General features: G+C 35.3%; 2 protein-coding genes and 1 long non-coding RNA gene across 4 annotated transcripts; 1 reads left to right on the top strand and 2 right to left on the bottom strand.

The window, feature by feature from the left end:
• Positions 1–200: 200 nt before the first annotated feature.
• On the bottom strand, positions 201–1,504 carry LOC110386555 (uncharacterized). The gene is made up of 2 exons (XR_002431704.3): positions 1,395–1,504; positions 201–1,148 (listed from the first exon to the last, which is right to left on the bottom strand). It is a non-coding gene; the product is annotated as an uncharacterized LOC110386555 (long non-coding RNA).
• A 1,221-nt stretch (positions 1,505–2,725) lies between these two features.
• Positions 2,726–17,631, top strand: LOC101736214 (uncharacterized). Of its 2 annotated transcripts, none has more exons than XM_038016781.2 (10): positions 2,726–3,049; positions 3,204–3,356; positions 3,887–4,065; positions 5,480–5,668; positions 6,042–6,178; positions 7,288–7,542; positions 8,641–8,772; positions 10,516–10,617; positions 11,412–11,584; positions 12,232–17,631. In XM_038016781.2, exons 2-10 carry the CDS (start codon positions 3,208–3,210, stop codon positions 13,070–13,072), a joined length of 2,157 nt encoding a protein of 718 aa, XP_037872709.1. In that variant the 5' UTR covers positions 2,726–3,049; positions 3,204–3,207; the 3' UTR covers positions 13,073–17,631. The 2 variants fall into 2 exon arrangements, with proteins under 2 accessions (XP_037872709.1, XP_037872710.1); XM_038016782.2 differs by having other exon boundaries at positions 2,764–3,101.
• LOC101737633 (uncharacterized) lies at positions 17,619–21,339 on the bottom strand. The gene is made up of 5 exons (XM_038016778.2): positions 21,081–21,339; positions 20,078–20,250; positions 19,613–19,715; positions 18,590–18,777; positions 17,619–17,777 (listed from the first exon to the last, which is right to left on the bottom strand). The coding sequence occupies exons 1-5, from the start codon at positions 21,144–21,146 to the stop codon at positions 17,684–17,686; spliced, it is 624 nt and encodes a 207-aa protein (XP_037872706.1). The 5' UTR covers positions 21,147–21,339; the 3' UTR covers positions 17,619–17,683.
• Positions 21,340–21,494: the final 155 nt, after the last annotated feature.

The raw sequence follows: 21,494 nt of genomic DNA, 5'->3' as shown, positions 1-21,494 counted from the left end.
CCTTCCTCTTCAATCACTCTATCTATTAAAAAAAACCGCATCAAAATCCGTTGCGTAGTTTTAAAGATTTAAGCATACATAGGGACAGACAGATATAGGGACAGAGAAAGCGACTTTGTTTTATACTATGTAGTGATGTGCGGGAAGTACCAGAAAAAGTTCCGGGATATCAACTTTGGAATAAAATAAAATAAAAAACATCCAATGAACAATTATTTTTAATTAAACTAAAACATGCATAAATATTTTTAATCCTCATCGGATACAGTCAAGTTACACTTTTCGCAGATTTTTAAGTACACTGAAAAATTAATGTATTGGTTGCATTATTTTATACAGTGTGGTAAGTGTTCTTTCATTTCCAAAATTTAAATTATCTAACCAATATGATGGATTAATACAGAAAAGGCTTAGAAATTGATATTTTAGTGGCCATTCAAAGTTACAACGACTTTCGGATAACTTTGAATGGAGTTATCTGGGACAATGAAAATCCTCTATATTTCACTAATTATTATTTGATTGAGTAACATTATATTTTTATTTAGATTAAAATATATGTAGGGGTGTCAAAATAAATTGAGTGTCAACGACCATAGATTATACACTTAATACACAAAGACGACATCAAATTGCCATTCACTGGGGATGCCTTGCCCAAAATATTTACTCCGAATAGGTGAAAAAAGCTTAACAGAAACACATGTTTTTTTAATAATATATATTATAATAGATACATAAAATTGTTCACTTATTTATCTATCAAATTAGATCAATGAATACTGATAAGATCATAGGTTACGGGTGAGCAAAATGTTATTGAAAAAATCATTTACCCCATTCCATGAACAAAATATCATCATCCATGAAAAGCTTTCCATCCCTTCTTGTTAATTAATGTTCTTTAAGTAAAGATATTATGTTCTCCTTCTTTACAACGCACCGTTCATTTTTTGAATACCTCGTCCAGCCCCCAAAACATTATTTTTTGAAAACATTTATGGTGATATTGTTAGAGCTTACTCTTTCAATGGATTGGATTTTATCTAGGGCTTCCTCTAAAATAGCTGGGGTATAATTTGATTTTACGCCATATTTACGCACACCGGGCTTAATCACTTTTGCTTTTTGCGTGGCATTTTATTAACCTATAACAGTAGAAAAAAAGAATAATAAATTGCAACTGAACATGTCAAAGTTACCCTTAAAAATAAAATTGGCAATTGTTAAGATTGAATCGTTCAAAGTTAGACCAATTTCAAATAAATTTACAATGATCTCTGAGACATCAATTCTGAGCAAAAAACATTGTAAACTCACGAAATTATTAGAAAAAAGGCAAGTTGAATAAATATTTTACCTCCAGAAACAAAAAAAAACAGTGTTTTACATACCTTTTCTATATTTAATTCAGATTTCTGCCACGCACACTTTTTTCTTGTTGATCACCGTGAACAGAAAAGGCGCCAAAGTTTTGAAAACTTATTCACAACTGACAATTTTATGACACATTTGACATTTTGATAATCTCAACGTTCCGTTTCACATAATTATTAAAGTAATTATGCAAAAAGTGTTTGAAAAAAAATTATATAAATCTTCAAACAAGTTTTATTCAAAGTTACACGGAAATTCAAAGTTACCCAACTTGACTGTACAATTTCTATATTTTGAATGTCAACATTAATACAATTAAAATAAATAATCATAATTTTTTCTAATTTTAAACTATTCCTTTTGACGTCTTATATCCATTTATATGTGGCTACAAAACTTGTTTAACATTTGCTACTAAAATATTGACATCGTTATATTCTGATCTTATTTTCTCTGACGATGAAGAGCATGCGCCAAACATGTTACATGTTTCATTTCAGGTAAATATCAGCGTAGATTGATATTATTAATACGTTTTTCACCATAGGCAAAAGTTCATGCTAATTTCAAAATTCCGGAGCAAATATCACAATAAATATGAAGTTCCGGCATTTTGGAGGCTTATCCATATTATCCTTAACATTTGACGTCAACGACCTTATATCAATCTACCTACTCCGACCTCTGAATTTATGGCCATAATATTAATTAATAACAACATACAATAATGTTTACAAATGTGACAATGCACAAATGTGGAAAAATCAAATGAAATCGCTGGACAAGTCTTCTTAATTTCCATTTAACTCTCTGTAAATTCCCACTATTTTACTGTAAAATTATTTTGTTTCATAGCATAATTTAGCATAGTGTTTCATAGCATTTTTTTAAATGATTTTCTCATAGTTTTTTTTTTAAATGCGGTTACCTTTAATTGTTTTTTAGTTGTAAGTTTGGATTTTATATAGTTTAAGCAAGGGCGGATCCAGGGGGGGGTCATGGGGGTCATGACCACCCCCTGAGCTAGTTCCAGGACTTGAACTAACTTGGACTCTAACTTGGACTAATTGAAGAACATCATGATTTATTTATTATCTATAGTTATCAAAATTAAATTATAAGTTCTTAACTTGCCCACGACTATGTGACCCCCTCCTGGCGCCAAAGCTGGATCCGCCCTTGAGTTTAAGTTCACTGTTTGTTTTCCAAATAAATAAAATAAATTGAAATAACCGTTTTCATTTTCAAAAGCTGCTCCATTTTACTTTTTGCGTAACAAACGTGTCTTACCAAAATTTCTCGTGTATGGGCTAAAATCCTTTTGCCTATGCAACTAATGAATTAAAACAAAATAGCATATGTTTTACGTCAGATCCATTTTATCAACAATTAACAAAAACATTGTCAACATTGAAAAAAGTATAGGTACCTACTGTGCAAGTTAATTAGAGTCCTTAAAATAAATTTAGTGTTCTCCATAGTTTAAGACATGGTGCTATCATTCGAAGACTAACATTCATTTCACTTAGGGTCATAGACAACATTTTGTGGTATACATATCAAGCTTATGATCGGTGAATTCCCTGATAAGCAACGACAGCTGTCAGTGATATACAAATATATACTTATTGCTTATTGCATTATTCCTTAAAGTGAAACAAAAAGTCACAAGGTAAGGAATATTGAATAGCGAGAATTAATTTTGAAAGTGAAAAACTTTGCATGTATGTGCATTTCAAATACATAATTTTTCCACTGTATTGTATATATCTATTGAATCAGTAATAATAGTAAAATTGCGTCATATGTGGTAACCTTATTTTCAGTACAATGGATGAACACACCTCAACGGACACAGTGCAAGAAAGCTCAAATCCAACATTACATGTTGAAGCACCAACAGATTGTGACTTTAACTTAACCCCTGTACAAATACAACAGCAATATTTTGAAAACTTAGGGGATTGTAACTGGATTAGGTAAATACTTACTAACATTAGTGGTTAAATCATGAAATGAATATATTGAAAATTTTAATTTCAAAATTCCTCTCAAAATTTTATAAAAACCAAAGTTAGTTACTTACTGCTGTGTTTAAATTGTAAAATGATAATAATTAAAATATTATATTGAAGTTTTTATGACCTAAAGGATAAAATTCTCGGCTTACTCGTATGAGACTATGCCAGTGCTTAAATTCCAAAGTCCACGATTAATCTTTCTAATAAACTGGAGGTCTGAAGATAGTTGATATATGTTCACGAACAACCTCCATAATTATGCAATTAAATTGTGTGATAGAAATGAAACCTGTGAAAATTGTGATATGCACCATTACTACTGTCACTAAACAGTTTCAATATAGGCCTCAAATTTCAAGGTTTCAAAGTGTCTGTATTCACATGTCTATGGATTCCGGTAAGCACATCAACCCTGAATATGAAAAAAAAATTAACTCTCTATAAATTGCTTGAAAATAGATTTTGTAAGAAGCAACATTATATTTCAGATATGAAAAGTGCAATAGAAATCATTTATTGCAAAACTTGGCATTTGGACTATTTGGTCCTCCGATTACTGAAGGGGAGCTGATAGAAAAGGAAGAAATGAATGCAATTAATCTTCAAGGATACACTTCCAGACAAAAAGAAAAAGTTGACTTAGTCTATGCAAAAATATGTGAACAAGGTAATACTAATAATCATTCCTGAGAATATTTTTTAATGAAGGTGGTAATAAAAAAATTATAATCTAAGTTAGGTTCAACAAGATTAATTAACTGCCTCTAATACAGCGAACATCCACATAGTAGCGAATGGCAATTGGGGAATTTATGGTGGATCACTATTTATCACTTTCTATTGTATTGCTAATCTTAGACAAAATTAATTTAAAAAAAATTAGCTCCATATGTGAACTGTTACAATCTCTTATTTATTAACATCCCTGATTAAATGATGATAAAATGATTATGCTATCTTTGTTTTTTTAAGTTTGCTGTTCATTGACACTGAAGACTAGATAAAAAACTGCAATGAAATAACCAAATTCAGAAATAAAATTGTGATTTATTTGTGTTGTTGGAATTTATTTTGTAGTTAAAACTAGTATCACTGCAACTACAGGCATGGTACTATAAACTATGCAAAAACTAAAAAATATTCTAAATGCACATGATAGAAAAAATATATATTATCATATCACTCCAGTAGGTACTGATTGCTTTGGTATTCTATCTTACCTATTTATTTCCGCGTAGTATGGAGCAATACAGTGGCACAGCCCAATGTCCATGAGTGACAGTAACCACTCGCCATCAGAATAGGTATGCTCGCTTTCCCACCAAAAAAACAGTACCAACTATGTATACTTATGGACATATGTCGTATTATAGACAATCAATAAAAAATATTTTATATTTGCTGGTTTACCAATGATTATAACCTAACATGATGAATGAATGCTGCATCGCTTATTAGGTCATGCGATAGAAAATCTCTGTTGTATAAAGGTTGTTGTTTTGTTTTGTAGATGGGCAAGCAAGCTCCCGAAACTTCTGGTGTAAAGTAAAGGTTAGGAAACCCAAAGACATTAACTAATTGTACTAATAATTGTAAATGCAGCCACCAACCTTTGAGACATGTAAGGTCGAAATCTCAAAATTGTGTAACAGCAGACCCACTCTTCAAAAAAGTAGACAAATAGTCCTTCCTATCTGTCTGAGCTTACCATGCATCAGAAAATAATAAGTGGGTGGTTATAAATAAATAAAAAAATGAAACGAATATTTCACTATATAACTAAGGTACCTAGGTCAGGTGGAAATAATCATTTTTATTATACATGCATTATAAAGCCTACCTACCTACCCACCCTACCAGTAATTATTATATTTAATTTTTAACATTATTTTGTTTCTTTACCATTAGTAAGTAAATAGCCATTCAGGCTATAGAAAATTAATTTGCACACTATAGCAGCTTAATCACTTAATATGATTATACTTTTATATTATTTATTTCATAAAGTCATTAAAAGCAATTGCTACAAATGCTACATTAAATTTGTCATTCTAATTTAAAAATGATTAATTGAATTCCAGGTAAATATTCATTTGAAGATGAAATTTATATGTCGAATTTACTGGTTGTTTGTGCACGTCCAAAGCCCAAGAATTTTTTAAACATTCAACCGTCGAAATGTTGGATTGATCTACACGAACGGAGTGACTCCGAAATATGGCTCGTACCTGTATTTTGCATAAGAAAATGTATACCTATAGAAATGAATGGTAAGTTCGTAAACCTTAATATAGATTTCCATTATAAGTGATACAACTGATTTAGACATGTTTTCTAATGATCATTGAGACAAAATTGATTGAGATTGGTATTTTTTTACTGGAGCAGGAGGCCATACTTGTGAGCGACTTTCAATCCAAGGCCCTTATTTTGTTGTGACTATATAGTATATATACTTAACCCATTTTGATTACTTATTATTTCACATTCTTTTATTTTTATTTTCTATACCTTTCTATGTTCATGTAATTAATGATTATTCTATATTTTTTGTTTTAAGTTTATCAACGATGAAAGGTGTATATTTAAGTATAATAATAATAATACCTAATTATTGATTTGAGATTTCAAATTAATTTTCAGCGAAACCATGCAAAATATATATTGATGACAATGCCCGGGTGTACCATAGTTGGAATGCTTACTTGACAGAAAACACATTGGACAAATGTGTTCTAATAGTCCCTGAGAACGGAGAATATACCGGAACACTTACTGAGGTAATCTTAAGCGACTAAACTTTTACAAATTTATAGACTTGTTTGATAAAATTTAGTTTTTATTTGTGGTTTTTAACATTGTAGCAAGCCATTTTTTTTTATTATCTGAACGAGTTCAGGCCTCCCTTGGTCTTGCGTGGTTCGCGATGTCCATAGACATCACTACTTGAATTCCGCCACGGACTTTGAAACATGAGATCTAAGCCTCAACTGTACGCATTAGTGGTTAAAATACTATGAGATGTATGGAAATGGTAGTGCAAGTTATAGGGGGAAGAGGTCGACGAAAGAAGACATGGAAGGAGTGTGAATAACGATATGAGGAGAGAGGAGTGAGTGTTGAGATGACGGCTGATAGATGAGAATGGAATTCGATGTGCCGACCCCACCTAGTGTTGGAAATGGAGACAAAGAATAAAGAAGAAGTAGCACCCGTACTCACGAAATATCCTATTACAAGAAACTAAGCAAATTAAAATTTTTGCGGTTTTGGTTTTTTATTACATAATATTGTTCTTACATAGTGAACTTATCCGTCAATAAAGTACATATTTTACTAGAAAAATTGGTGCACGCGTGCGGTATTTGATACAGCACAATCGTATTGATACGAATACACGAAGCGTCCTATTAGCCACGATAACTTCGAAAGCTTCATCAATATCGACCCTATTGTTTGCGGGATATTCGAACTAATACCCATAACATATTTTAATTAGATGAATTCTACCAAAACCTTTTTGGCCTCGTTTGGGAAACTATACCCATATTCAGACACACTCGTTACAGAAACCCGGGCAGAGTAATTTTTCTATGGTATACCCGTACCCGTCTGATGTGAATATGCCAGAGGTTGTCGTTCTAAAACTATGGACTAAATTTACGTAATCATTAACGTTATAGATACCCGCATCTAGTCTTATTACTCATCAGCAATGTAAAAAAAAATTTGCATCTCAAACGCGGTAGATGTGAAACCTTCTCGAACACTCTATTTCATTCTCTGACTGACTAAATCCTATATATGTAATGTTTGTCTCCTTTTAGTGTCCTTTTTTTTATTTTCATAAAAAAATTATGCTAAACCCTCATTCACTACTTCAATAAAGGACGGAACAGACTTCACGGTGAATCTAACAGTGGCGCCGTCACCTGCCCTCGGACTGAAGTCACGCGTGCTGAGTACGGTGGACACAGCGACCACGGTGGTCTCGCTGAGCGCCGTGGGAGTGGTCGGGGTGGCCGCGCTAACACCGGTGGCGCCCGTGCTGCTCGCAAGCGCGGCCACCGTCTCCGTCACCGCGGGAATCTACGGGCTGATCAGGTCTTCGTTGCATTTACACGACCGAAGGACGCACGAACAGGTAACTGCTTTGTCTCTTCTCGTAGATCTTGTACAAGACGATAGAGGGTATTACACAAGAATGGGCAACCTTATCTGAGTATCATACTAGCATGCTGCGATCACCAATTTGCTTGTCATAAACTGTATTTTTTTTTTATTGCTTAGGTGGGTGGACGAACTCGCAGCCCACCTTGTGTTAAGTGGAGCCCATAGACATCTACGACGTAAATGCGCCACCCACCTTGGGATATAAGTTCTAAGGTCTCAAGTATAGTTACTACGGCTGCCCCACCCTTCAAACCGAAACGCATTACTGCTTCACGGCAGAAATAGGCGATAACAAAGGCAAATAACCTACCCGCGCGGACTCACAAGAGGTCCTACTACCAGTAAAAAATGGTGAGCCCGTACGACTAGCTACCACCATTTTGCCTATTTGTGCCACGAAGCAATCTTACGATCTGAGGTCTCGGGGTGGGACATCCGTTACACAATACAAATGAGACTTACACTTCATGTCTTCAAGGTGGATGATGTCATGCACTTTAGGGCCCATAAACTTAGGTAAGGCAATTTATTAAAAAAAAAACAATTAGGAAATTCACGGCAGAAATAGGAAAGTTGTTATTTTGCCCGTGCACTTCGAAATCAGTTGTGTCAATAAATAATTCTGAATGATTTACAAAAATAACACACAAAAAAATTTTTATTGCCCTAGTAGACAGACCAGCATACGGTCCGCCTGATGGTAAGTGGTTACCGTCGCCCATGGACCATCCACAATGCCAGGGGCAGAGCCAAGCGGCTGCCTACCGCTTAATTCTCTTCACAAGCCTATTATTAGAAGCCTACATATTAGAAGTGGCCAATCTGTTAGCTACATAACATTTAAAAAAAAAAAACTGAACTTCTTAGATATGTGGCGGTAGCTACGATACAGACACAAGATATTTGACAGATGCTTGAATCTCACTATAACATACAGACTCCGAACGATAACATTCGTACCGTCGCCCCACCGAGCGATTTTACCCGATCGGTGGAAGTTCTTGCCTTTCTCGTTTCCTCCAGGCTTCAAAGATATAATTTCGGCATGTAAAGCTTCGTACGTTCACAGACCATAAACGTGACCAATTCTGAAGCTCGTAACAGTTGGTTAAACATAGCGGCCTCGGGCGTGGGTCTCACGGCCGGAGCGGCCAGCAATCTCCTGTCTAAATCAGCAGCGGCCGGCACCAACCTCACTACGGTAGGTAACAGCTCAGGCTACTACAGGAACGGTACGCTTTCACTATGAATGACCACCGTTACTTGGCACGCACAGATTACGCAGACCACCCGGTGTTATAGAAACGTATAAGATACTTTTCACGGCGACTGACAGTGACGAGTCATTTTTAATTTTATTCGAAGACTATTAGGCAAACTTGATACAAACTTCGCATCGCGATGGTGACGTCATTGTACGAAATAATGCGCTTCTTGTCTCTCTTACGGCCTGGCCACGGGGATCGGCGGTGCGAACGACGAAGCGGCGGAGGACACGACCATTCGCGCGGCACCGTTTGCAGGCCATGGCTAGTCACGTTCGCCGCCGCGACTAGCAAGGAAGTCCGACAGCGAAATGTCTATATCGAAATTATCTCGATATTGCTTAGAAAAGTAATCGTTTTTTGGTTCAAGACCTATTATTTGGAAGAGATTGTGGAGTACATGATTTAAGAATCGGAGTATAGATGTAGAATTCGACAAGAAGCACGAGAAATGCAGAATGTAGGTATCCAGAAAAATTTTGGCTGCTTTGAGTGGCTAGACTTCCAAATAGCTCGTCTAAGTAGTATATCAGCAATAAAACTTACGGTGTTCATTTTTCGCGGCGAAAACAACTAAACTCATTTAATCACTGCACTATTCGCCGCGACTACCGCTCGACTCCGTGGCTCGCACCGTCCTTATTCATGCATTTGTTTTGCTCGCCCGCCGCGTCGCAAGTCGCCCGCGCGATTCGCTCGGTACATTTCGCCGGTCGCCGGTGCGCGTGGCTTGATAAGTACATTTCTATGCGCTTATTTTAGTTGCTAGACGCTTTGCCGCTCGCACCGCACGAATATTTGTATCGGCGAATGTCCCGTGGCCAGGCTGTTAACACTGAGACGCGGGGTTGCCTCACTTCTTTTATTAATAACCCATCAGGCGTGGAGATGCTATGAACTTAATTTATAGTAAACTTGATTTAAATACGTATTAACAAAAACGAACTAAAATCAAACTTCGTTTCCCGATTGTATTATTATACTATATTTACTAAAATCTAATTATACTGTATATTTTTAATTATTATTATAAATTTAATAAAATTATAGTATTGAACTACGTTTATATAGATACTTTTAAAAAAATAAGAAGAAGAAGAACCTTAATATTTATGGCCAAAATCATACATTCGTCTGTATTTAATAAACTAGCGACTCGCCCTCGCTTCGCTTCGGAAACATTAAATTATATTATTGATAGGCGAAGCCCTCCATGTTGCGCGCGGTACGACATAACTGCGGGTGACGCCCCGGGGCGAAGCTAGTCTAAAAAAGTTACTCCTTATATCATCAGCTACCTATTAGTGAAAGTCTCATCAAAATCGGTCCAGCCGTTCCAGAGATTAGCCGGAACAAACAGACAGACAAAAATTGTAAAAAATGTTATTTTGGTGTATGTACTGTATATATATTCATATGTATGTAGTAAAAAGCGGCTATTTCAATACTACAAACAGACACTAATTTTATTTATATGTATAGATAAGTATGAAACGTTGTGCGTTTGTTTGTTTTCGATCAATGCGTATCTGTGTCTACTGTCCAGTAAAGCTGAAACTTAACATTCATTCTAGGCATTCACCGAGGGCTTTCGTCTAAGGACGGCAAGCGGCCCGCGTATATTTTGGACGATCAGTCTCTTTATATATATATACAAGTAAACGTTTTATTTACTTCAGTCGGGGAGGTTCTTGACGAAGTCAGTCGACGTGCTGCGACACGCGAACCCGTTGACCGGAGCTGCGAGCTTTACTAATGGCTTTGTGTATCTTATAATACAGGTAAATAAGTTTCAGTTTAATTTGTGATAAGGTAGATTTCTGAAATTGGTATCTACTTCAATAATACCTTTGAAACATAAATAATAAATTACTTCATTAATACAAGAAAACTAATTTGTAAATGACCAGTCGAAACTGCGGTTTTATTCACGGCCAGATCATCGTTTATTTTCAATTCTTAAGCAGGAGCTTGTTCCTTGTGGGAATTCCCCGGCTTTTATTATTTACGTTTCAAAGGTATTATTGAAGTAGATACCAATAATAATGGTACCAAAGTTAACTAAAAGTATTTAATGTATGTTTTATATATAAATTGCTTATTCTTATTTATGTGTAAAGGAGCAAAATTTTTAATAATTATTATGCATTCGTATTTAGCGATGCAACGGTGTTCGAATCCCGCCGGCAGGTACCAATTTTTCCAATGAAATACATACGTACTTAACGAATGTTCACGAATGACGAAAAATATTGAAAAAATTGTAATTCAACTAAAAAATGAAAAATAAATAATAATTTAAAAAAAAACAACAAAATACGCTTTTATAGAAAATCCAATTAAAAAATTGAAAATAAATTTTAATAAATTTGAATTAAAAATAGTGTAAGAAAAAATGATTTTATTGTAAATAAAAAAGCGTGTGGTGCTTTTCGGGATATTAGAATATCAAAATAACCCTTCTACTCTTAATACAAATCCAACTAAAAAGTTTCTATTTAAAATTAAAATTCTATAAAAGCGTATTTTGTTGGTTGATTTTTTAAACTATTATTTATTTTAAATAATATTTCAGTACAGGAAACACGGTCAGAAGCCGAGTCGTATTGAGATATTCCAATTCGCCATGTCGACGTTGTTCTTCTTCAACGCTGTCGTATCGAATCAGACGGCGCAAGAGATCATTGAGCAGAGTCAGGCGAACAAGATAAATGAGTTCCGCGATACGCTCCGGAGTAATCGGCACAGGTAAGGGCTTTATTTGAACCTAAAAACTGGTATATTCAATACGCTTGATATGTTTAGTATTAAACGGTAGGCAGCGGCTTGGCTCTGCCCCTGGCATTGCTGATGTCCATGAGCGATGGTAACCGCTCATAATCAGGTGGGCCGTATGCTAATCTGCCTAAACGAGCAATAAAAAATAAAAAAGTTTACGTGTAACGAAATCTTTGAATACCAACTTTAAGACGTCCGATTGAGTCGGACCAATTTGCACAAACACGAAGTACTAATGTGAATACATAATTTTTTTGCAACTACCCTCCAATGTGATCAGTGTGGTCAGGATAAAAAAATATAATAAATAGTTTTTTTTTCTTTTTTTTGATGTGATAATGTCTCATAAACCGATGAAAACCGGCTGCACGCACGAAAAAGTGTCACGTTCCGCCTGAGCCTGAGCGTGCGAGCGAGAGCGCGGAACAAGGTAAAGAGAGGCACGATCGACCCAAGCGTTGGGTTGTGACACATTTACATCTCTTCTCGCGTGACGTCACAGCTAGCAGTTCTAATAGTTCTGCTATTGACGTCATTCACGTAAAACTATCGTCACTAAACCGACTACAGATATTATTATTATTATTATTTTTATGCTTACTCGAAATGTTTGGCAGGAAAATTTTCGATAAGCTTTCCGCCGAAGCTAGACGAGTGCGGGGCACCGTTCAAGGTAACACCGAAGTCATCCAGGGCATCAAGAATATCGCTAACAAAGACGAATACTTTGCGCAAGTTCTGAGCATCAACAAGGACGTGAACCAGCACAGGCTCAGGATATCGATGACAGCCGACGGCCGGGTCATGTTGAACAACCAACACGGGTACAACCCGTCCGAGTTACACTCGCTCGGCTCGGAAGGGAGATCGCAAATATTCACCGAAATCGGCCCAGCCCCCCCGGGGCCTGCTAATGTGTCCACACGTCTGAACTCGCCCGTCAACAGAGTGGACAACTACTTCGGAGTAGACGACGAAGAAGGCCATTTATTAGTCGGCATCCGTCCAGAAGAGATACTCCAAATCGGCACATATTTCGTGCGTATCAGCTCGTCGGGCACCGATGAAATAGTTTCGATGCTCCAAAATCTCTCCGAAGAGGTCTATACGAATTTGATGACCCTATCCTTTAATCTGCTGTCGAAACTTGTGCCAAGCGAAATTGCCAATCTGAAGTTGCTCAGTCCGGAGCGAGATTTGATTTCGCAGGTAGTTGAATTCGTTTTCAATTACATGAAACAGCGGAGACCGTTCGGGGAAGCGAGACATGACGATAACGGAATCGTTGAAGTAGTAAAAGACTTCTTTCACGATGGCCGAGTTAATCAAGACACGATATTGCGATTGAAGAAAGATTTAATCGAATGGCTGGACGATGAAATTACACGTAAAAATGAGCTAAATCCTAATAAGAAATCCTTAATCTGCAATGTGTGTAAAGGAGTTAGATACGCTTAAAAGTTTTTTTTTTTTTTTAATTTACAGCTGTTTTTTTTTCCTTAGTGTTTATTCAACTGTTTTTTTTTCCTTTTCTTTTATTTTAAAAGAAACCAAATTTTAATATGTTAAACAAGAATAACGTTTGGTAGTATTGTTTGATAAGTAGTAAAAATATAAGGAAACTATATCGCATATCAATCAAGTTACTAAATATTTAATATATAGCATATTATTCAATTATTTTATAGAGTATTCAATGATTTTTAAAATGTTAAATGGAACGATGTGCTACGAAAATTATTGGCTGTGTCGTGTGAAATTAGAATAGTAAGTACGTTTTTTGCCCATAGGAGAAATTTATCTCCGGAAATATGCTGTATGTAAAGGCAGAGGTTTCAGGCAAATCAAACCCGCAAAATTATAATTTGCGTAATCACTGGTGGTAGGACCTCTTGGGATTCCGCACGAGTAGGTACCACCACCCCGCCTATTTCCGCCGTGAAGCAGTAATGCGTTTCGGTTCGAAGGTTGGGGTAGCCGTTGTAACTATACTGAGACCTTAGAACTTATATCTCGAGGTGGGTGGTGCAGTTACATTGTAGATGTCTATAGGCTCCAGTAACCACTTAACACCAGGTGGGCTGTGAACTCGTCCACCCACCTAAGCAATAAAAAAAAAAAAAGTAGAAATGTATTCTACTGTAGTAGTGAGTGCTCGAAACAATATAATTTATCCCCTTTTATTTTCTTCTACCTATTCTATTAACCTCGAAGGGTTATACCAGATTCGCCGAGCCAGTAAATGAGCTCACGGGGCTCTAACCAAAGGTCGTTGCTAACACTAGCCCTAGCAAAAGCAGTGCTTTTACTTTACTGGTGGTAGGACCTCTTGTGAGTCCGCGCGGGTAGGTACCACCACCCTGCCTATTTCTGCCGCGAAACAGTCGTTTCGGTTTGAACGGTGGAGCAGCCGTTGTAACTATACTTGAGACCTTAGAACTTATATCTCAAGGTGGATGGCGCATTTACGTCGTAGATGTCTATGGGCTCCAGTAACCACTTAACACCAAATGGGCTGTGAGCTCGTCCAACACTTCTGCAACGCGTTTCCTTTAACGCGGAACCAATCTACCGTGTTATAGAGGAGATTACTGTATTAAAATTTTAATACATTGTATTAATAATACAATAAGGTATATAATATTAATAATGCTATATATTATACATACCTTAGCACAAACCGAATAGAAATAGTTACATGTAACTTATACGCATAGCTTGAGATTATTGAGCCTTCAATATAGTTGCGTATATATGTATTATATTATTAGGAAGTATTAAAAAAAATGTACTAAAATATATTTAATTGGAAATGCACACTGTGAGTCTTAATAATATCATTTTCTCGCATTAAAACTGTATAACTTCGATCAACAATTGTAACTAGATAAAGGGACACGTACAAAATCGAAGCAAAAACTGTCCGCGTGAATATACATACATACATAGCTACGTTGGTTTACAACAAACGGAGAAAAAAGTTTTGAAACAGTTTTAAGTTCAAACTAATTACAACTATGCCACCTAGTAATAAAGTTCCAAATCTCCAAAACATTATCTAATACTTACAATCATTCGTCACAAAGCAATAAATTACTCCTGTCACTTACAAATGAAAAGGCATATGTTAAACAATCTTTAATGTTAAATCAACTTTATGCGCCAACAAATAAAGTAACTTTTTCCGTTATAGCTTTGAGAACTAACATCGTTTTGTTTTATTTATTTTTGCTTCTTGAAATTTCAATTTCTATTTACTACAGGAGGTAACGGAGTCGCGTTGAACAGTGAAATAATTTATTATATGAATAAAAGTAAAAGTTTAGTTGTTTACTTTTTATGTTTTGAGGATTTATGTTTGTTAGTATCTATACATTACTTATTATTTTATTAGCGTTACGTTTTGTGTAATAGATATTTTTATAGTATATTTTTATGTTTTCGCGACTAGTACATATAATAAAACAACGTTTAAACGGTTTTAAGCGCGATATTTTTATTACAATGCTTCGGCCACGTTTCAGTAGCCGTGAACACGGAAGGCAAAGATGTCCAGTGTCAATGAGTGGAGTTCCTAGCTGGCTTATAAAAGTAATCTCTTCTTTCTCTGGCGACAATCGAGATCCATTCTGCACACGTGATTGCTAAAATAAAAAAGAAAAGCCAAGTATCCAATGAGAATCCAACAAACAGACACAAAAGCAGAATTAACCAATTTTAACTAACCAATTTTGAAGTACTGCTAACAAATTTTTAAAAATTATTACAACACAAATCTACTCCATGCATTTACTTTTCTGTTAAACAAAAATTTTGTCCAAGTGTTGGCGAGCCTTGGCCAACATTTGTAGCGGTGGTTAAAAATCGGTAATTTTGTTTAAAATGTAATATTATTTATTAGTTTAAAGCTTAAAATATAACGTATACTTCATGTACTTACCGAAAGTAAGAAACTCCGGCCGTTAAATTGCTTTTTCGGGCATTTTTTGCAACTTTTGAATACACACTGCGGCATTGTGAGACGGGTTGACATTGGCTGTGCCTGAAGTGAACTAAACAAAATAAGAGCTCACATTTCAAGTGCGCTGTTATTTAATGAGACGGATTTTTGCACCGATCCGAAATCTAGTTACTATTGTTGATCGAAGCTGTATAATCTCAAAACTTACTTATTTTGCAGGAGAGTGTTTTAAAGGTTTGACATATTGTGATATTTTTAATATTAATCATATTTGCAACATTTAATTTTTATTTTTTACCAGTTACATTATCTGTATTTTAAAGTAAGATAAAATTATATATTAATTTTGTTAATAGTAGACACACAACATAGATAAACTAAAAAAAAAAAAACTAAACTACGCTCTTTTGACAGTATTTATGAGAAAAATACTGGTGATACCAAATGATTCCGCATATTAACTCAATTTCGAATGTATTTGGAAATTGTACACTTTTAATGCGAAAAGACGATATATTAAGTTGTTTGATTTTGACATTTGAATAACCAATTCGGTTGGTTATTTAACAATTAATTGGTACCATTACTTATTTAAGAAACTTCGCCAATGAATATAACTTTAAATTAATAAAATCTACTTTCTGAAACTTTAAATTTCATATAGTAGTTAGTGCCAATTTGTGCCCCTTGCTTATAGCCTATACCTTCCATAGTGCCGACTCGACAAGATTGAAGTTTTCGGAAGACAAAACAATATCCTTAGCTCTAAAAAAAGTATTAAACAATATAACTAAATTGGTCCTGCATAGTGCTCCTCAAGGTCAAAATTCGACCATTAGAACTGATGCTTCAAGGTTGAGAATTCCTTTCCATGTATAACGTTTTCTCTTCTGTCTGTTTCGTTACAAACATTTTTCTATGGGAAAAGTGAATAAAATTTCCGGCCTTTTTTAATTGGCAATACTAAAGTTTGTAAACTACAAAACATGATAAAAGAGTAATTCGGTCGACAAACATAGGAAAAAGATTCTTGTACTGTTTCATTTTTGCTACTAAAAATATATATTATTTTATATGGATAGACATTTTGTATATTAAGTTTGGGTGATTTTAAAAGTACTAGTGGCCCCGCAGTATTCGAGATTCGACTATAATTAATTGAAATTATAAATTCACACATTATGGTTCTATTGTCAAACACTATGACATTTCGATATTATCACAGTATTCGCCAAAACTGCACTATAGATCAATAATATTAAAGACAAACAATATTAATCTATTTTCAATTCGACCACAGACTTTAAACAATAACAAAAGCTTCCCAATTGACAGTAAACAAAGAATATATTTTTATGTATGTGTTGTGTCAAATAAATGGTAGTGTGTGTAATGTTTTCTTTATTGATTTAAAGTATCTTTTATGCATTATTTGAAAAAAATATTAGCATTGTGCACTCCTTCTCTATAAGCGTGAGAAATTTCATACTCCTCCGTCCGCGCAATTTTCGTAAAAAGGGGTACAAAGTTTTTGCTTCACGTATTAATATTAAAATTAAAAATTTAAATGTTACTTTTAGCAATCGTTCATATTGTATCATTTGCTGAAGCATTCTGAAGCTGCAAAAGGTATATTAGTATTTGCACACACCTCCATTTGTAAAACGTTATTATGTTCGTTTAGAAGGAAATGTTTTGAGAAGATGACATGTCAACAATGTAATAAACATATATTATTGTTATCGTCAGTTTTGCAAACCGTACTTTTATGGTTTTTATGGCAAAATTTAGTCAAAATGTATATTTTGAATCATGTGACCACAGCCAAGAATATATTTTGTAAAGAATATACTATTTGTAGCCACGATAGTGGTTTTGCTACAGTGACTGTCTTGAATTAATTTGGAGTTGATTTTTAATAAAACTGGACTTCCCAACCACAATTATTCTTGAACACATAACCAGTGCCTTCATGCAATGTAAGCTTAATCGTAACGTGGCCTTATGTAGTACGTAACATATACCTATTAAAAATAAACTATCTTATATAATGATATTAGTTGTTTTATTTAAAAAAAAATGTAGATAATAAAAAAATAAAAAAAGCTTCATTGTGATTCTGGCGATGCCTTTACAGTTTCTCTGTCTTTGTCTTCGACTAAGGGCGGTGGACTGTATTCAAAAAATTTAGCTATAAAGTACCTGAAACCATAAAAATTAAACTATCAACTAAATAGTTTGAAAATAAACGTTCCATTGATTTTTAACATGATGAAAACTGAAACATCCCCGCTGCAGTAATTAGCGGCAACCTGTTCTATTATTCCCCATCCAGCGAAATCAAGCATCAAGAATTTTCAGAGCATAATTCCAGACTATCGCCATCGGGCAGCCCGTCGTCCACGTGTTTCAATGCGATATCCTGCCACTAAAACTTAAGGATTGATTCTTTTTTTTTAAGTGATTTTATGACCTGGTAACTAAGACCTTTAAGTCGTGTCTCATTTTAATTTATATTGTTATTTCTATGAAAATGATAATATGGAGTGAAATGAAATGAACATGATTAATTTGAGACATTAATCAACTGTGATGAACTTAAATGAAATGAGATGAGATGATGTGGGATGAAGTAAAATCTTAGTAGTCTTAGTAAAATTGTGGTCATTTACTGAGATTTTTTCAGTGGACTTTTTGGAGGATCCCGAAACGTTACGTCCAGCGGCTTTGCTTCATTTTCCCACATTTGTGTACTTTGACAGATACTAAACAGTTAATAAACCACAGTTAGACAATTAAACCTGAAGAAATACTAAATAGGCAAAATAAAACAAATTGCACAACCTCACTCCTCGCGTTCCCGCCAAAAAGTCACTTAAGGATTGAATCAACAACGGATTATCAACTTTTTGTCTACTTTAAACAATAATTAAATTTCAATATTCGTTATTCAACATTCGAGGAAATTAAGCAGAAAGGACAAATATATAATTGTTTTATTCAAGGAACCTTACCAAACCAGTATTTCGACCGTGACAAGTAATCCTGCACCGATAGTCTGTAGGGCAATTTTGGCTGGTTCAGCCGAACCCCGCAGCACCGCAGCCAATAGCGCGTCGCTCGCATCTGAAGCAGCTTCTAAAGCGACTACCAATAGAGCCGGTGCTGCAAGCCATCGAGCACCGCGACGCCACCACGATTGCTGAATCAAACCGTAATTACATTTTTAATTTTATTTTATTTCACTTTTTTTGCAGACTTTACCTTTTAGTCTTATGAAATTAAATTAAATTCCACGGAGATTTTTATACCGTTTACACATTTGCACAGCTAAATTTCATTAAACATAATTTTCGTATCCAAGTTTTATACCGTATTAATATATAAATCTACAATGGTTTTTACGGATGTTCCGAACAACTGAACCGTGCATCCGATTGACTTGAAACTTGGTATCCATGTAGAAAATACATGTACCTACTTAATGGATAGGCTAATATTTATATATGAATGTTGGACTGCCTAATAATAATGAAAATAAATAATAATGTTAATTTTAATGCCCAGCGAAGCGGGCGAGTACGGCTAGTAAAATATAAATTCTGCGAGTACATACTGGTCATATTATTCAGTCAGAAAATCTCGATTCATACAGGGTTGGTTATTCCGCATTCTTTTTTTTTTATAATTCGTTGGCGCGATGGCCAGAACTCAAATAATATAATTTAAACTTGTGTCTGCACACCATTGCGATTATTAGAACAAATATATTGCGTGGCGGATATGTGAGTAGGTACGTTGATTTGGTTTTTGATCACCTCGTTCATCGGGAAACAACCTGACGATCCGGACCGGATAAGATTTTCGTCAGTCGGTATTTTTGTGGAAGACATTTCGTTTTTGGATGTCTCGGTGTGTTCATGTTGATCTCTCACACGCGTTTTCGGTAAACAAAAACAAAATCTAGTTCTTGACCTTGGATTCTGTGCTGTGAACGTCCATGTTAATTTACTTCTACGACTGCTTTGTTTACTTACCTTCGACATCACAGCGATAAGTAAAAGCAAGGATGTCACTGCCGTCAGAAATGCACTGGATTTTCCATTTCCAATAACAAGCCGGATCGTGGGCTTCGTAATTCTATAACAAAATATGTATCTATATATTTTTGAATAAAGTAGCCTAAAATATTCACAGCCCATCATTAATGGTGGTAGGACGTCTTGGGAGTCCGCACGGGTAGGTACCACCACCCCGCCTGTTTCCGCCGTGAAGCAGTAATGCGTTTCGGTTCGAAGGGTGGGGTAGCCGTTGTAACTATACTGAGACCTTAGAACTTATATCTCGAGGTGGGTGGCGCATTCACGTTGTAGATGTCTATGGGCTCCAGTAACCACTTAACATCAGGTGGGCTGTGAGATCGTCCACCAATCTGAGCAATAAAAAAAAAAGTATAATATGATAATAAAAAAATGGGAGAAAGAGACAAAATTTGAATTCACCTTCTAGCGAAACTGACGTTACTCAATTTTTGCGTGACGTCATCGTCGTCCAACTCTAACTCGACTGGCTGCGAGGCAAAAGCGCAGGCCGACATAGAAACTCCCAGCAGGGCTACCAGAAGAGCACGCATCTTGATTTGAGCGGCATGCGAATTCTCGCCGACCGCGTTTATCTAAAAAATCAACAAAATAGGTCACGTGTTTATTGTATATTATATAGTTAGACCAATATCATGTTTTAATACTTTACACTATGGCATTCTCGTATTCTTATTTATGTACACATGGGCACTAATCTATGTCAAATTCTGATAAAAAAAATACTTAGATGGGTGGGCGAGCTCACAGTCCACCTGGTTTTAAGTGGTTACTGGAGCCCATAGACATCTACAACGTAAATGCGCCGCTCACCTTGAGATATAAGTTCTAAGGTCTGAGCTACAACGGCTGCCCCACCGGCCTGTGCGGACTCACAAGAAGTCCTACCACCAGTAAGAATGATCGTATATGTAGTAAAAAAGGTGCTTGTTTCAGCCTTGATTTAATGAATTAATCAAAACATTATCAAGAATATGTAAAGGGTTTTTAATTTAAAAAAAAAGTAATGGAAAGTCTCCTCTCTTAAATTTTTTATATTCAATTTCGAGATAACGATATGCCACTCGAATTATACCAAATCCCAGTGTCCTAGGTGGTAGGATCTTTGGTACTTGGGCCTCTGTACATTGTACCTACAGCCTACAGCATTCCCTGGGGGAATGTTACGGGATACCTACCACTCCAGCTTACCATTACTTCATTCATACTGTCTAAAAAAGAAACGACTCACATTCCCTGAAGTATTTTTTCTGAAGCAATTTATTCCACATAAGTGTATATAGTGTGTATATAACATATAAGTTCCCCCGTCTTTTATCTTTGCTACTAATAATAAATTTCAATTCAATCACATTAATAATTATCCTTACCATAATCCATATGTACTTAAATAAATTCGACTTACGGTATCTACATGATTTTCGTGTCTCTGACGAATCTGATTCAAAATGAAATTACTGTCACTGTTCATTTTGCTATTTAGGTAATACGACAAAGGATTGGTTTGTATTTATCGGCGCTATTGATAGATACACTGCGCGGTGCACAGCATCAGTGTCAAAAAACTGTATACATTTTCTAATATAGCTTTTTAAACCATCGTAAATCTGTTTTGCGCGGATCAGAAGAGTCCGGTGCCCAACTATAAATATGACTCAAATGGCAGTTGACATATTTTTTTTAATAACAGTCAATTTAAAAAGAAGACCTCTTTCGCTAAAACACTAATTGATTGACCTAAGCTACATGTGAAAAATATGTTGATTTCCAATAAAGTATAAACATAAGAACATATAAAAAATAAAACAAAGCAGACACT

Source organism: Bombyx mori, chromosome 17 (assembly GCF_030269925.1).
Source record: "Bombyx mori chromosome 17, ASM3026992v2".
NCBI lineage: Eukaryota > Metazoa > Arthropoda > Insecta > Lepidoptera > Bombycidae > Bombyx > Bombyx mori.
Note: the sequence above shows the minus strand (reverse complement) of the source record. Positions and strands in the feature narration are given on the sequence as shown.